The sequence below is a fragment of the Drosophila subobscura genome, chromosome O, assembly GCF_008121235.1.
Source record: "Drosophila subobscura isolate 14011-0131.10 chromosome O, UCBerk_Dsub_1.0, whole genome shotgun sequence".
NCBI classification, from domain to species: Eukaryota; Metazoa; Arthropoda; class Insecta; order Diptera; family Drosophilidae; genus Drosophila; species Drosophila subobscura.
In genome coordinates this window covers 22398337-22414841 of record NC_048533.1, presented here as the reverse complement: position 1 = coordinate 22414841, position 16505 = coordinate 22398337, and the positions used below count along the sequence as shown (strand labels likewise).

At 47.6% G+C, this 16505-nt stretch overlaps 1 protein-coding gene across 3 annotated transcripts in view; it reads right to left on the bottom strand.

Annotated features, from left to right (window-relative positions):
- The window catches only part of LOC117897558 (ankyrin repeat and KH domain-containing protein mask), a 69038-nt gene that overhangs the window by 13333 nt on the left and 39200 nt on the right, over window positions 1-16505 (bottom strand). Inside the window, exon 1 of one of the 3 annotated variants that reach the window (XM_034806489.1) lies at window positions 10479-10931. The exons of the other annotated variants lie outside the window; for them this stretch is intronic. Coding sequence (XP_034662380.1) covers window positions 10479-10916 — 438 coding nt within the window. The 5' untranslated portion in view covers window positions 10917-10931. Of the gene's footprint in view, window positions 1-10478; window positions 10932-16505 lie in introns of those variants that run through there. 3 annotated transcript variants of the gene reach the window in all.

Genomic DNA, 16505 nt, shown 5'->3' with positions numbered 1-16505 from the left:
CCGTTGGAGTCGTCGCCATGTGCCGTGCACTTTGCTGGCGTGTCAAAACATGTCAAGTGCACAAAAAATACTGTCGCCGCCGCCGAAAAGTATGCTAAAACTTTGCCCCGCTGCTGGCAGGAATTCGCAATGCGACGACAGCGACGTCGGCAGTGGAGCAGCAGCAGCGGCAGCGAGCAGCGAGCAGCACGCAAATGTGAAAATGTTGGCAAATCGTCGAGAAAGAGCGGGGTTAGGGCGTGTGGGTAGCGGATAAGGAGCTGGATAAGGAGACCCCTAGAGAGCGAGAGTTTTTGTGCCCCACTGACATGCGGGTGGGTGCGGGTGGTGGCGCTTATTAGGCTTAGGCCCCAACTAACTTTTGATGTGGTCCGGGGCCAAGTTTCTGTGCTAATTTCTCTTTCTCAGTTCTAGTTTTATTTCCTCCATTTTCCCATTTCCTGCCACTGTTTATCTTTCCGGTTTGCGAATGAATGATTGACTGTGTTGCTGTTCTAACCAACAATCAATTTCTACAATCATTTCGGGCACGCCGCATTCTATTTATATCAGGCGCCAACTATCGCGTGACTCTCGTAAAACTGTCCTAAAGACGGCTGATCCCCTCTCCTCCTCGATGGCTGCCCAATTTATTGCACATTTTCTATCGTGGCTCGAACAGGAGGAGCTCGTTCTATGGCTATGAAAAAAGTAAGACGAGAAACTCTTGCGCCAAGAACAAGAAACTAAAAGCGTTAAAAGTTTCGACTCTTAAGACATTTGCGTGTGCTCCGCAGAACAATGGGCAGGGGGTGTGCCATCAAGGACCTTGGAACAACAGGTCCTGATACTCCCTTTTTGGTGTTTTATTGCCTCACATTTCAGCCTTCAGCCTGTCCGATATAACCCAGAGACTGACTTTTGTGTTTGCCCTGCGATCTGGTATTTGACTTTCTTTTCGGGGAGTTTCGAGTTTTGAGAGGGCCAACATCAATATTTAATGTTTCACTTAATTTACAGTTTGCTTGGGACTCGGTTTACCCATTTGGGTATGCCTCTCCTCATATTTATGCCTTTGATTGAATCGAATTTGGTTTTTGGGCCACATTTCCTTTCCTTTTTTTTTGCCTTTTGTTTGCCACAAAAACTTTACGTTGCCTGTTTTGGTTTTTCTCGAAGTAAAAGTACAACAAATATATTTACAATGAATGATTTTTATTTGCTGCTTCCGCTATCTGTTCTTGGCCCTGGCCCCCGGCCCCGGTATTGTCCGGGTCTTCTTCTGTTGTGTTTGTTTCTTATGGCGGACCTACGCTGCTGTTCGGATTATGAATAATTCAAATAAACTGAAATGATACCTAAAAACTTTGACAGCCCGCCAGCTCCTGCCCCTCCCTGTGCCGCCTGTTGTGTTGTGGTGGCACAATGATAAAAAGAGAATGAGACAAGATGGGGGCAGGGGCAGCGTCAAATAAAGTTATCCTGCTGCTGCTGCTGGTGCTGCTTTTGCTATTATTATGATGATGGTTGGTGTGATTGTTGCCGCATTCTCGCTGCTCCATCTCCATCATCATCATCAACATCATCATCGTCGGACTGGACTTCCAACTCCCCCCCTTTGGCCCGCTTCTGTTGGTGTCATGCAAATTTGCATTCAACTTTTCTCTACATTCACCCAAACACAGAGCGAAATGCGATAATCAAATACGACCAACAACCACGGGCTCAAAAGGGAACAGCAACAGCAGAACAGAACAGCAGCTGCTGTCCCCCCCCCGATCCAACCCCAACAGGGTCCATGGCTAGATAAAACTTTGGCATTGCCAGAGATCCAGAGCAGCCTTCATCCGACTCGCCATTCGCCATTCCATTCGCTGTTTATGCCATTTTAATAGTTCTTTAAACAAATAAAACGTGCCCTGGCCGCACAAGCAGCGCGCTAAAAACCAGCAGCAAAAACAGGGCAAAAAATCCCCAGAGGCAATAATACAGATCGAATTGTCATAACCAAATGGGAAATATTACCCTGCCAACGGCCTGCTGAATGAAGCCACATTCTGCTGCTGCTGCTGCTGCTGATGCTGTGTTATCCATTTTGATTTTCAGATAAAATATGTTTAAAAATAGAAGACAAAAACAGGCAAAAAGTGGGTCAGCGCCACGCAGATTTAGTTTCAGCAGATTAGGACCCCAAATGAGCTACAAAAACAACGCACAACAACACACACAAAAGGTGAGCATTAAAGCTCCGTGCCAGGATTTATGATAGCCAACAAATGCAGCAGCAACAGCTAGGCTTGGGACATAAAACTCGAATTTTTACGATTCTCCTCTCCATCGGAACTCGGTTTGGGGCCAATCCTAAGCTGGAATCGGCACGTGTTGTGCTCTGCTGCCTTTAGGACCTTAAAACTTCCTTTGGGCTTTTTATGCGCAGTGGTCGTCCCCTTAGGGGCTTAGGGTGGGGACTCTCATGTGTATGCCGGAGAGTTTATGAATTTAGAAGCAGAGAGAAATAATTTGTACGTCGTATTCGAATGCCAGAAGGAAAAGATATTCAGCTTCGGCATTTGCATAACCGAAGCGACAACTGTCGGACCAACTGCCAGAGAGAACTTCACAACAGATTCTGTGCGAAATCAAAGCCTCTTAAACAGAAAAAGGAGACGGGAAAAAGGTGAGGATGGGGTTCGATGTTCGGGGTTGCCTCTGTGGTCAGTGGTCGCGCTTGTGTCAGAGCTTATTATTCATATATCGTAATCCATTAGCATAACAATGAGATGAAAGCTGCTCACAGAAGTCATAGGAACGACAGTTCAACTCCTTTGCGAGAGAGACACGAGGGCACCCGCTGCCAGACACCGGAACAAAGTGAAAGGCAGGACACGCACGGGAAGGAGAGTGAATTTTATTGTTTACTCGTAGGAAGTGCGTACAAATATAAATAAATATATAAAGCATAAATAATAACGAATGGAGACACAGCCGCCACAACAATAACAGCTGAGAGCGAAGCTCCAGGAGCTCCAGCAGCTCCAGGACTCTGAGGACTACATGATAATGCATAAAAAATAAAATCCATGCATGGCCTGAAAGCCATGAAAGGGCACAAATGGCAACTGGCAAGAACAGAGCGACAGGGAGAGAGAGCAGAGAGCAGAGAATTCGAGTTAACGCTTCGTTGGACAGCACATCCGCCATAATTATGTGTGACGCGACGGCAGAATGGCACATTAAAAGGTTAGAGAAGGCCAGCAGGACACACAGGAGGTGGGAGCAGGGAGGCGATGGAGTCTCTCCACCAAAATACCGGAAACTCTTTTGCAGGCGCCTTGGGGTCGCTTCAGTGTCCTGTCCATGTTCGTGTTCGTGTCCTGCTTAAGATGTCAAGTGACCGCCACTAAAGAGGGCACAGCAGACAGGCACTCAATGGCAAATTTATGCGGACAATGTGCCATTCATATGTTAATCACATTTACCCGGCCACTGAAGATGTCTTTTAATTAATGTAAGCGGCCAAGTGCACACAGGTGGGGGCAGGGGCAGGGGCAACAAAGAAGCACCTGCAACTGGGCGTGGCCGGCAGCGTCTCAAGACGCCAGACCAGCGTCTGCTGGTGGCTCTGCCTCAGCCAGTGTGCATTGCTCCTGCTGCAACTATAATTTGCATGCTCGGCAGACAATGCTCAAGCAACAGCTACAGATACACCGCAGACAGAGACAATGCTGAAGGAGAAAGCAGCTGAGAATGTTGTGCACTCTCTCTCTCTGTGTGTGTGTTCTCTCTAACTGTTGTTGTGGCACCTTTTATACTTCTAATTAGTGCCACGTTGCCGGCTGCCAGCAACAATGGCGGCTCCTGCTGCATGCATTGCCGTTGCCGGTTGCCGTTTGCCGCTGCTTCTGCCTGTGGAATCAGACCCTTTGTTGCGGCTATGCCCCCGCTGCCTGGCTGATCCTTTAGGAAGCGTTTCACGCTGCAGCATTCTTAAGTAGTTTTGGCAATTATTTACAGCTACTTTGGCTCAGAGCTCCCCTTAGTGCCTGCCCGCTTACCTCCCTCCCTCCCGCTCCCTCTTTCATCCGCTTTAACCTGAACTCATCAAAAGGTTTTGCCGCACGGATTATTATTATGCTATGTGCCATGTGGCAGCGGGTTACTGCTACCAGTTTCCGTGTCTCGTGTTCGGGGGATCCATGAGATTCCGTGTGCTCCTACCCCCTCCGCTTCCTCCCTGTGCTCCCTCCTGCTGCTGTGTAGGTAAACTTTTGCATAGTTTTAATGCCGTGCAACGGATTAACAACAACGGCAAACTTTCATTTTGATCTACAAACTTTGTTGGCGGTTCGAGCTGAGCTGGCCCCACCAAGCCGCACGGTACAGTTCACCTCTGCCAGTTGCCAGCTTGCCAGCTCTCCGCCATGCCATCCATTGGCATCTCCATTCCCTGTCCCTCCCGCTCCCGCTCTCTCTCTCTTTCCCTCCCGTCAGCCATTTCAATCTCAGGTGGTAAACTGTTTGCTAAACATCAACAGCAATTTCCATGCTTTAACAGCAATTCAATTCCCGGCGCACATGCCCCATGGCTCATGCCTCATGCCTCATGCCTCATGCATACTTTAAACAGGGCATCGGAATGTGCCGAACATGAACATGGGCTCGATGCCGTGTCCATGTCGCCTGCATAATTCATTGGACAAGTTTTTTTCGGTTGGAGGGGGAGTTGTAAGTCATGGCTCAAGTTTTTGTCTAAATCGAATTAACTTTGCAAAATATTTGAGAAACTTTCACACCGTCCGGGCGGGGCACTCCGTTCGCTCTCTCTCTCTCTCTCTCTCATGTAAACGTGGGTCAATTAAAAATTATGCACAACCCAGCCCCGGATTCAAAGTAATTTCCGCAACAGAGAAACTTTCTCCACTCGGAGTCGGACTCGGACTCGGACTCTGGACCATCCTTAACATTCAACCGCACTGTGCACCGAAGCGCATTAAAATTAGTAACAAGCCATGCTCATTTGTGTCAACTTTGACTGTCATTATGCACTCGGAGCAAATATTGTTGGATGCCAAGAGAGAGGCAAAAGTTTTTGACCTGCCGTCCCGCCCACACCCTGCGCCCCGCCGCTGCTTGTGATTAGCCTGCTGGGCATTTCCTTGAGCAAAAATGTTGCAGGAGCATACAAATTCATATGCGGATATCCTACATGTCCTCTCTAGCCTGTAGTCTGAACGGAGTCTGTACTCCGCTGCCGGCAACTTCGGCCCGAGCCCGGGATAACTTCTGGCAACTGAATGTACTGCCGAGTAGTAACTGGAAACTGGCGGCAACCGGCAGACGGAAGTCATTCCCAAAGCCAAACAACAGTGACAGCAAAAGCCAGGAACCCCCCCTCCGCCACAAACCCATAGAAGCAACCGAGCATCTAAGCAGCCAAGCCAAGGCAGCGGACGCATTGCAAGACAAATTTCTATGATTTCAGTAATTAATTTGCCATTGCAAAGTTTGACGCACAACCGGGCAGGCACCCCAACCAAAACCAGTCTGGCAGCTCGGCAGTTCGGCAGTTTGGCATTCCGGCACTCTGGCAGTCTAGCGTAGAGTCATCCTCGTCATAGTCCGTCTGCTATTTCTGGTGGTTTCTAATTAATTGGACAGCTGTGCGGCTAAGCCGCCGCATATGGATACCACATACTCGTCCAACGTCCAGCGTCCAGCGTCCTGCGTCCACCCACAGCTTCCACCCACATGGCTGAAGGCATAAGTTGGACTCCTCCACCCGATTGGAAATGGGGTTTTGTGCTCAATTAGCCACTGACGCTCATTTGGGCCAACTTTTTGATGATGACTAAAAACCTCAAACCCTTTTGCCCTTAATTTAACTGAATGGCAATGGCAGTGGCAATGGGCAGTGGGCAGTGGGCAGGGAGCAACTGCCGCTGACTTTTATTTCGACATTTGTGTGAGGCCATGGCGTTTAATTAATTGTATTCCGACATGCAAAACTGTCGAAAATTTCGCCCGATCACATGCAAATGTCAGAGAGAGGTCAATGGGTGAAAGAGTGGAGCGCTCAATGAGCCAAAAGAAGTCCGACGCCCAATCAGACTCCGGCACTGATTGCATTCTAGCTCGCGAGTATCTGGGCTGTTGCAGCAATTTGCTTTACCTGGTTGGGCAAACAGCCGAACGATTAATTAAAAATTCAAATGACTGCAACTGAAGTTAAATAGATATTGTGAAATAATCCGACTGTCCAGGGGAGGGGAGAAGCGCGGCAAATCAAATGAATGGCTGGCAACCAAGGAGCGAACGATTGAACGAGGGCAAAAGCTACGCCGCTGAATAAAATGGAGGAGGAGAAATGCAAACTTTTTCGACGTCATTTTTAATGAATTTTCAACAAAATGTGCCAAACGTGTTGAGCGTCGGCAAATGGAGGGCAAGAACGAGAGTAAAAATTGCAATTAAAATTACCAAGCGAATGCCGGAGTCATAGCACACGGCGTGTGCTGCGAGCCAAGCAAAAGACCGAACAGAACGCGAGGCCAAAGGTACAGCAGAGAGAGGGGAGAGACTGCCGGCCAAATTGATAATAATTTGCACATTGATTGAAGCAAAAGCAAACTGCCAAAAGAGAAAGTGCTGCGAGTGGGTGTAATTAAAGAAATTTCACTGCCACCGAAGGTCAATCCAATCAATCGAAACTAAGGAAAAAAACTCTTCAGATACGACGGAATACATTTTCTAAACTGTTGCCATTCTTCAAGCATTCAAAGTTTAAATCGGGGTTGGGGTGGAGGGGGAGTAAAAGTGCGTGCAGAATTTCAAATTAATTTTCCACGACAACTTTTCAACCACTCGAAGAAGTAAAAGCCAGCACAGCAGAGAGCACAGAGCACAGAGCTGCTGCTGCTTTGTGATTTCCACAGAAGACCTCCGCGAAGACCACACAGAATTCCCATTCGCATTTCCCACTGCTCCGACATACCCTGTAGAACTGTGTGCCCGAAAAGGGTATATGGCTGCAGTCTGTCATGAAAATCCCTTGCAGTAGCTAGCAGGGCATGGCATGGGTTCAGCATTCCTTTAGTTGTTTTGCTCTAATATTATTTGCAACAAACAAAAGCCAACCCATGCCTTGGCTGCCATCTCCTGTGGCTCCCAGAGCTAAAATCAACTTCTGCAGCTGACTTTTGAGCGAAAACTTTTACTTAAAGCTGTAAAGGCTGATGGCCAAGCTGCCGGGCTGGCTGGATGCTGGATGGCTGGCTGGCTGACTGAATTTCTGGATAACTGGCCGGCTGCCGGTTGCCGGAGGGGCCGCAAATCTTAAGTGAAAATAAATAATTCACACCTGCAGCAATCTGGGAAGCTTCGGCCCGAAGCCTCGATGGGCTGCGCAGGGCATTGCTGGGGCAGGGCACACATAGATAGACATACAATTACCAACTTGCGGTGTAAAACTTCAGTTTCGAACTCTTGGCTAAATTGCGGTTTAAACTTGAAGCCGGCAAAGGTAACGAGAGACAGAGAGAGCGAGAGAGCCACCAGTGACCGAGCCGACCCTGGCGCGGAGGTGGCACAATTACGCCATTAACATTAACTAAAGGAAGAGGCGGTGGCTCTGACTCTGGCGGTAAAGGAAAGAAAAAAGCTGGGCAAAAACCCTGAGAAAAGCAAGGGAAATACACTTGCACAGAGGCAGCAGCCAACAATGCTAGGAGCCAAAAAGTTTTATTTTCTAAGAAATTAAGACTTAATTGGTAAAAACAGCAACAACAACGAAACAATAAAGACGCAGGACAAGATATTGAAGTCGGAGGGAGTGAAGGGTGGTTGGGCCGTGCCATGAAAAAACCAACATCAATGAAAAGTTTAAGCAAAACAATAGCAGGCAAGTAAACAAAGTCGATGAATGTTGCCTGAGTGCCCTCTCAGACCCACAAGAAGCTGAAAAGCCACCAAAGATGTGTACTACCAGTGGTAAGTACATACACACAAAAGTCAATACACTGAGCCAAAAACTAAAGCTAGTTTTGCATTTTTCCTAAGCCCAATTGGCGGTAAAAATTTAAAGTTTCGAAGAGAAAAAGTTTTAAAATTAATTAAATTTAAAATTATATTTTTTCACCCCCGTTCCTCTCAGTGTTCTTTCTGCAATATATATTTATGCGTTTGTAAGTCTTTTGTGTGATTGTATAAGAAGCTTTTGCTGCTCCGTTAGAAAGTGCTCGGCAATAGTTGTTACTCATACGCCATGTTGAACACAGTAATAATATCGACAGCACAAAAAACCAATAAAGCGAACACAAAGACAAACCCTCGAGTGAAGTCGAGACAATTTAAGAGTGCTCCAGCCATAATTATATCAAAAAATAAATACATATAGACACAAATACATGAATTTCTATCAACGAGAAATAAAAACGCGAGGCAAGCATCAGGCAAGTGAAAAAAGCCAACAGCCAAAACAAATAGACGTTGTTTAATTATTCCAAAGAGCAGAGAAAAAGAGAAAAAAGAAGTGTACACTCGGCAGAGTCCAGAGAGCCAAAGACGGCAAATTAAAGACATTTAAAACTTTTAATAGCTTAGGCGGCCTTATCGAGGCTGACACCAGAGCACCACAGAAATAGAGATAGAGAGAGAGAGAGAGAGAGAGAGGGTGTGGGGGTAAGGACGACAGCCGCAGACATGCAGAGACAAGAGACAAATTAAAACATGTCTTACAGGCACAAAGATATAACAGAATAAACAGCCAGGGCAGCAATAAGCAGAGTAAACAACAATATCACAGCAAAGCGAACATTAATAATATCAGTCAGTTGGCGGCGTAATTACATTCAGATTTACATAAATCTAAAGCTTTTAGCTCGCTTACGTGTATTTAAAAGCAGGATTTAAATAATGGAAACATTTACCTGAGGGAGAAACTGACAGATTGGAGCAGATAGAGCTAGAAAGTGCTTGCAGTTTTTTGTATATTTTCATCATGGCAAAATATAAATACTTTCGCGCTGATTTGAAGAACTTATAGCACACGTAAAGTACCAACTTCATAGGGCAAACGCACCGTTACCCAACAAATAATATTGCAAAAACCAATTCTTTCCGCCTATGGGCTAGGCTTCATTTGCTTTGTCAGCCTGGCAGCCACTGAAACTGCGGTCATGTTGTCGTTGTTTATGGGGCGCACATAAAATAGGCGGCACAAGTAAGTAATAATCGCCAGCATTTGCCATATTTCACAGGCAAATAAACTGGTTTCCAGTGCGTAAAATGGTTGGCCTGGGTTGGAATGGGTGGACACGCGCAAGGTTAGGCAAGCGAAATGTCATTTAGCAATTACATAACCAAGCAAACTGCCGCAGGGCAGGCTGGGTGGGTGGTTGGTCGACAGGCATTTCTCATTTAAGTATTTGCGCAAAAAAAAGTCTCTCGCGAACATTGCGCAATGCTCAACGCTCAGCGCTCAATGCCAATGCCAATGGCCGGGCAATTTCACATCAAATTTGGCGTCAATATCAATTACCAGAACGAAGGCACGTCAACTGTCCGGAAATGAAGGCATTTGTCAGAGCTCACAATTGGGCACTGTCGGAATAATTGCAAAACTAGCAACATCCACGAAATTACAGGGGAGGAGCAGCAAGGAGGAACGTGCCGCAAGACTCTTCCAATGCTCTGCTGCAGAAGGAGGCCTTGAAAATTTATCTGCGTTCAATTAAAAACTTTTCAAATTTCAATTAAATGTGAAATTGGCATATTTAGCCGAGACGCTTGACGAGTGAGAGCGAAGGACCAAGCCGGACGAAATGGAATCAAAATTCTGTAAACGAAAGGGAAAGGAGAGTGGAAGTGGAGAGCCAAAGGACCATTTACCATTCACCATTCACCATTCACTTTCTGGGCATAACTAAGCCTGGGGGATTATTTTGTCAATTTTAAATGTCCTGCCATTTACAGCATTCAAATTCAACTCGCCTTTTGTTATGCCCAGCTTGTTGTAGAAATGTTTATGAAGCAATTAGGGGCTCTGAACTGTGAACAATGCGCCGAAATGACTGCAACGGAAATTTAAAGACACCCAGAACAGCCCTAACCCACAAATTCCAATTGGTTGGGCCAGAGACTGAGACTGAGGCAGGAAGTCGAGCAAAGGCTTCGAAAGGGTTTTCTGTTTTGGCCTTAACCATTGTGCCGGCTCATCGTGACTGCAAAAAGATTAAAATCTTGTTACGCCTTTGCCTGATTTGGGCTTTTGTTGAGGCACAAAGATGACTTGGCTGGCTGGCTGGCTTTTATTTTCGTATCGGAGCACTCTGCTTCTCCCTTCTCCACCCTTTGCTGAAGTTAACTTTCTATGTTTTAGCCATGACTGTTGCCTGGTCTGGCCATTATCTGGCTCAGCTGCCTCTTACACACTTGAAGTTTTTGCTAGTTTTTGCCGCTGAACCTTAACACGTGTTTTAGGGGGGAGGGGACTTTCATCTTACCTTGGCGCGCATCTGGGCTAACACTTGGACAATGTCGCCGCGCTGACACGCATACATAAGACTGCTGCAGCCCTCGGCGAGACGTCTTTTTATGGCCGCCGACTGTGACACTGAATCCTGCCTGAATGCTGCTTCGATCAATGATGGTAGTGGCACTGGTAGTGGCTCTGTTTCTGGCACGTCCACTCGAACTTCCGCTGCCGCATCCGTGTCCGCATCCTGGCTGTTGCTCGGCATAGCAATGACTTTGTCTGGCTGCTGCTGCTGCTGCTGCTTGTGCCTGGCGCGTGTCCGACGTGGCAGTGGACTCTCGAATTGCAAATGCTTTTTCGCGGCCTTCAGACGAGGCGGTTTGACCGGTCCCTGTCCATGTCCCTCTCCCTGTACAATTCCCAAACCCGTCACGCGCTTCACTTCCGTCTTCGGACGCTCCTGCATCCTTTAATGCGGTTTATATTTGTGTTTGTTTCTTTTTCTACACTTTCTGCTCCTCGTATACTCGTCTTTGTGTTGGCTGTCGCTGGTTTTTTCACTCATTTTACGCTGCTTTGATGCATTTTCAGTATCCACTCTTTGCCACTTGGTTAGTTTTTAGCCACACAGCCGCCTCGATGCTGGCTGCTGTCTCCTGCTCCCTCTTCTATGTATAATTAAACACTAATTTGTTTGCTCACAACTGCTTGGTTATGGCTTCCTTGATGCGGGTCCTGCCCTGCCGCCGATAGTTTGCGGTTGACGCTGACAGTTTTGCTAGTTCAAAGTAAATACATTTTGGGCTTTTGAGCGTAAACGGAAGTGGCGGAAGTGCGCGTGCAACTAAAAGTCTCTGTGTGTCGCGTTCCGCGTGTGTGTGCTAATATGCGCACGGCTTTCAGTCGAACGCCTTTTAGATTTTCAACAGAACGCGCGGAGTAGCGCGTGCAGCAAGCCGCGGCAACGGGGCTCGTCAATAATTAATTTCGGTTTTTATCAAAGAGTGAGCAGCGCAAGGGACACACACACACACACACACACACTCATGCTGGCTGACTGGGAATAGCACTGGGAAATAGACAGCGAGGAGAGAGCAGCTCCAGCTACAGCTTCAAATCCCCTCGCACACATTCCCTCTGTGTGTGCTGCGTGACGGGGGCGTTGACAGGAGGCGGCGCAATGTTGCTTACATAAAGTATGCCATGAAAAATTCAATGTCCCCAGCATTTGATTTAAATTTCCCTTTTCCCTTTTCCACACACACCCGCGACTCGGCGCACATTTCACGCGATATCAAAGTGAATTTCTGTCTGTTAAATCGCGCGGAAAATAGTTTTCAAGCAACACTGACAAATTCTTTTGCTTATTTTTGTTTTCTTTGCCACAAACTTTTTAGTAATCATTTGAATGCGTTCAAGGTGCTTAAGCAATGAAGCAGGAGGACCGGCAGCCACAGCCGCTTAATGAAACCGATCAACAAAAAGGAAAGGGGGGAACTCTGCGAAAACCTATCGAACTGATTGCAAAACCAAAATTAAATTATATAAACACAAGAGCGCGAAAGTGAATGGAATTGGAATTGGGGAATGAAAGTGGGAATTGGGGAACGGTTGAATGGGATTCGGATTCGAATTCGAATGCGGATTGGGATTGAGCAGGCGCTGCATTGATGGCATTGGCGATTGCCGCAGATTAAACTGGCAACGGCTGCGGCTTATTCCGAGTCTGTTTCCCCGGCTTCGATTGTTGCCTTTCAAGCGATTTCCTCATCCTCTTGCAGCGCACCACTGGATTTACATTTCATTTGGCAGACAAGGCGGCTGGCCGCTGCTCTGTGCTGCGCCACTTGATGATGATTTTGGTAAGGTTTACGAGGCGTTGAACAGCCACAGCTATGGCGAAGCAGACGAAGGGAGTGCGAGTCGGGCGGGCTTTTAATAAATTAATAATAAAAAAAAATAAATAAAAAAGAAGCAGCAAAGGCAGCAACTCACAGCAGCAGAAGTTTCTCTTGGAAATGCAATAAAATGTAACTTTTTTTTTGCTCTCAACAAAAGGCAGTTTGAAGTTTGAGTCCATTAGCTGGGGGGAAGAAAGGGGAAGGCCAGGCCAAAAAACGATGATAAAGCAATCATCAGAGAAACGAAAGTAACGAAGCAACTTGCTTTCGGTTTTTTTGCTAAGGCAATCGAGTAAATTTGGAAATTGAGTGGCAGCCAAGAAGTGCAAATGGGGCAGAGGCTGGGGCTTGGATTAACATTATTGCAGAATAGCAATTAAACTGCAGCTGGCACACACGCACAAGCAGCAGTCATTACGGATAGTCCTCTGTGTGTTTTGGGCAAACTGTGGAAATGGGCATCTCATAATCATTAAACTATTTTATGGTGTTGCCATAATTATTCTATTATTAAGTACCACAGCATTTGTCATGCACGCAATGCCAAGAATTTCGACAAGCAATGCCCCCGACCCCCCCTGTGGTTGCTGCTGTTGTTACAGTAGTTGTTGCAGCTGTTTATAAATGATTAAACCTGGCCCACGTTGCGCCAGCCAGGAGTCTGAGGAGCCCTGAGGCGGAGGCCTTGGCCATGGGCCCGGCCCCTTGTCGAATGTATCTTTGCGGGCACACACAATGTCTGTGATTGTGTGGCGGCGGCAGCCTCAACTATTCAAGTGTGTTGGTGTGGTTTTCCCTCTGCACCCACTCTGTTTGTGGGTGTAGATATCTGGCTGTGTGCGCTGTGTGTGCGCCGTGTGTGTGTGTGTGTGGATGCTGTTAAACGCAAACTTAGCCGCTTGGCAAATAAACATTTTAGCAAATTTACTACCAAACTGACAGCTGTCAGCTTTATAACCACCATCAAACAATAGCAACAACAAGCAGCAGCAGCAGCAGCAGCAGCATGTGGGGAAATGTGTTGGCAAAGGTGTGCCCACACCGCAGCAGCAGCAGTTAGTAGTGGTATTTGCCCAGAGAAATCGCAGGGAGAGAGAGAGAGAGAACAGCGACAACTAAATACACACACACACACACACACACACGGAGGAAGGTAGCTAAAGTAGCTAAGCACACAACAACACACAACATTACACCCCACACACACACACACATGGACGTTGGGCTACTGCTTCGGCTTCTGCTGCCAGGCAGTTTCACCCACTTAACACTTCATTGAAAAACCACTCAAAAGCCACTCCACCCACACGAGTGCCACGACGTCCGTGAGGCTCTCTCCCCTGTACAGCCGTGCAAATAAACGTTTCCCTGTGTGTATGCGGATTGGATTGTGCTCGACTACACCATGACTATGCGACTATTTTCACCCCTTCCCCCTCTTTATGTGTGTTTGTCACGGGAGTAGCTGCTGCTAGCCGCTGGGAGATGGCGCCACTGGTGCAGCTGCTTTATGATCCGAATGGGAAGAGAGAGAGAGAGAGAGAGAGAGAGAGAGTAACATTCTCCGTGGCAAAGGCATGCCATCCAGCTAATTTTCCCAGAGCTCAAAGCATTCCAGCCAGCTCTTGGCTTAGCTGTGGGAGAGCGCGAGCGAGAGCGCGTTTACTGTCCACCGTTAAAAAAACAACAAAATAAAAATCACACAAAATGTTTGACATTTTCCTGAGAAATTTTGCTGGCTGCTGCGGTGCGTTTGAGTTTCTGTTTTGCCCATTTCCCCTTTGGGGAACGTCAAGTGCAGATCTTTTTCGCGCGCGGTATTTCGGTTTCGGGTTAATTACACAAATGTTGCTCAAAATTTATATTAAATTAAGAAATCTCGAGTCGCTCTTTGGCACTGGACAGGTGGGCAAGCGGGCCACACGGGGAGCACACACAGGCTCTACTGGAATCCACTGCACAACTGGCTGCCGCCGGCGCACAGGTGTGTCCGTGGCGCGGTGTGAGTGCGTTTCGTATGGGGCAACTGGACGGGTGGTTACACTGGTCGTTGTGTGAGTGTGTCTGTTGTGTGTGTGCTGTGTGGTCGGTGCATGCTCCGTGTTATTGTGTTGGACGCCACAGTTGCCATGGCGATGGACAGTGAGCGAAATGGCCACTCGGCGGGACATGCGTCGGTGCTGGCTCAGGTCTGCTCAGCTCGTTGCCGAGTCCTTTGCGTGTCAGGAGTAGTCCAATCAGCGGGGCAAAGTTTACAAAAGTTTGGTGGCATAATTGGGTTAATACCCCTGCCATTTATTGGTTTTCGATTCGATGGAAATCATGGCCAGGCACAGTGTGGAGTGGGCCCCACAGTGCCCCAGTGCTTAATGCAACATTGGTGCACTTGATTTACGTGCTACAAGTTGTAGTGGTGACGCAAATTGAAATGGCAAACTGTCAGCTACATGGAAACGTTGCTGGCCGTTGCTCTGCTGCCAAAACAAAGGACTTAACTGCCCTGACACACTGAGGGTTAAACGTTTAAATTTCAATTAAGTCGAAAGCCCCACACACACACTCCACACTCCACTCAGTCGACTCTCCACTCAGTCGAGACCCCATCAGCTCCATCAGCAACAGCAACAGCAAAACGTTACAGCTCATAAATTTCTTGACTTGTGTCGGGATGTGTTAGTTTGGCCGACATTCTCTGCTGCCACTCGTGGCAATAGCAGCTAAAGCCAAAGCCAAAGCCAGAAAAAAACCTTGCCCCACCACTCGTGGGGGTACGTCAAAGGCAGGAGAGTGCCAGAGCAGAGCAAAGCGGAGTTGAGCTGCTGCCCGAGGGAGCAGAAGCAGCAGTAACCCTGGCTAAGGCGGCCAGTCACTTAAATGCCCCAGAAATAAACTGAAACTGCACACAATGTGCACAAGTTAAGGCAACTTTTGGCAGCTGCATTTGAACACTCACAAAGGGCTCTAGAAATATGTGAGCAAAACGAACATGGAATGCTCTTACTCTAAAGATGATTGGCAGACGATTAAGGGGTACCTTTGGAGGTTCTGCCATGCGCTGATCTTAAGCAATCTTCAATGAATCTTCAGTAATAAAAAAGCTTAAGGTTTATCCTCTGTCTGCGTGGGGCACACGTTTTTTTGGGGCGTAACCACAGCGCTGACATTCTCCGGGCAGCTCGCTGCAGTGCCTTTCATTAAAGTGGAGCACCACTCTGACTGCCATCCCAGCCCTTTGCTTGTGCCCCATGATTATCTGGCTGCCCACCTGCCATCACCCTGCCCACATATGCGTGCTGCGGCTTATGCATTTATGCGACTGAACCTGGCATCTCATTGTGGACTCTTGTACTGGCTCTCCATACCCGTACCTAAGCCCCCGCCCTTTGTCGACTCGTACCCCCGCATTGTCTACTTGTTGATGATGTTCTAGCCAGAGCTGGCACATGGGGAAGCATTTGCATGTTGGTGCCAAGCGAAAAACAACAGACACCCGCATACTAGACACTCGCTCACTCGTACACTCGACTCGACTCGGCCTAGTAAGACACATGCGAGGGACTCGACTCTGTTTGTTTTTGCCTGTCCTACCTAGGTGCTGGGTTTTGCTGCCTTCTTGGGTTGTTCGGGATGTTCGGGGGTGCTGTCAAGTTGTCAGTTGTTGGACTCAGGAACAGAGCCAACTATGACTGCCCGGGTGGATGACTTAAAAGCTCTGACAGGTGCACTCAGGCACGCACTTGCCGCATGCATACCGTCGCTACTTTGTTGTGCTAATCCTATTGGCACGATGTTGGCATACTCCATCAGCAACATTGTACCGTGTATATTCATAGCCCAATTCATGCACAGCACAACCTTTAATCCCCCCAACACCCACACCAGCCAGCCATCTGTCGCTTTGTTGCTCGCTTCATCAGTCACTTTCCCGCAGGACAGAGTCAGAGAGTGGGAGAGTGGCAGAGTTTCCACTGTCTGACAGATGCGCTGTCAGTTTTTCACCTTCATTTAGCCTTCCATAATTGGATCAAAGCATAATAATTACATAGATCATTGGCCCGCATTGCTGTTGCACTTTCCACCGCACAAAGTCCCCCCACAGCGCGCTGACTTAATTGAACCAAAGGACAGGGCAGGGCAGGGCAGGTGGCAAACTA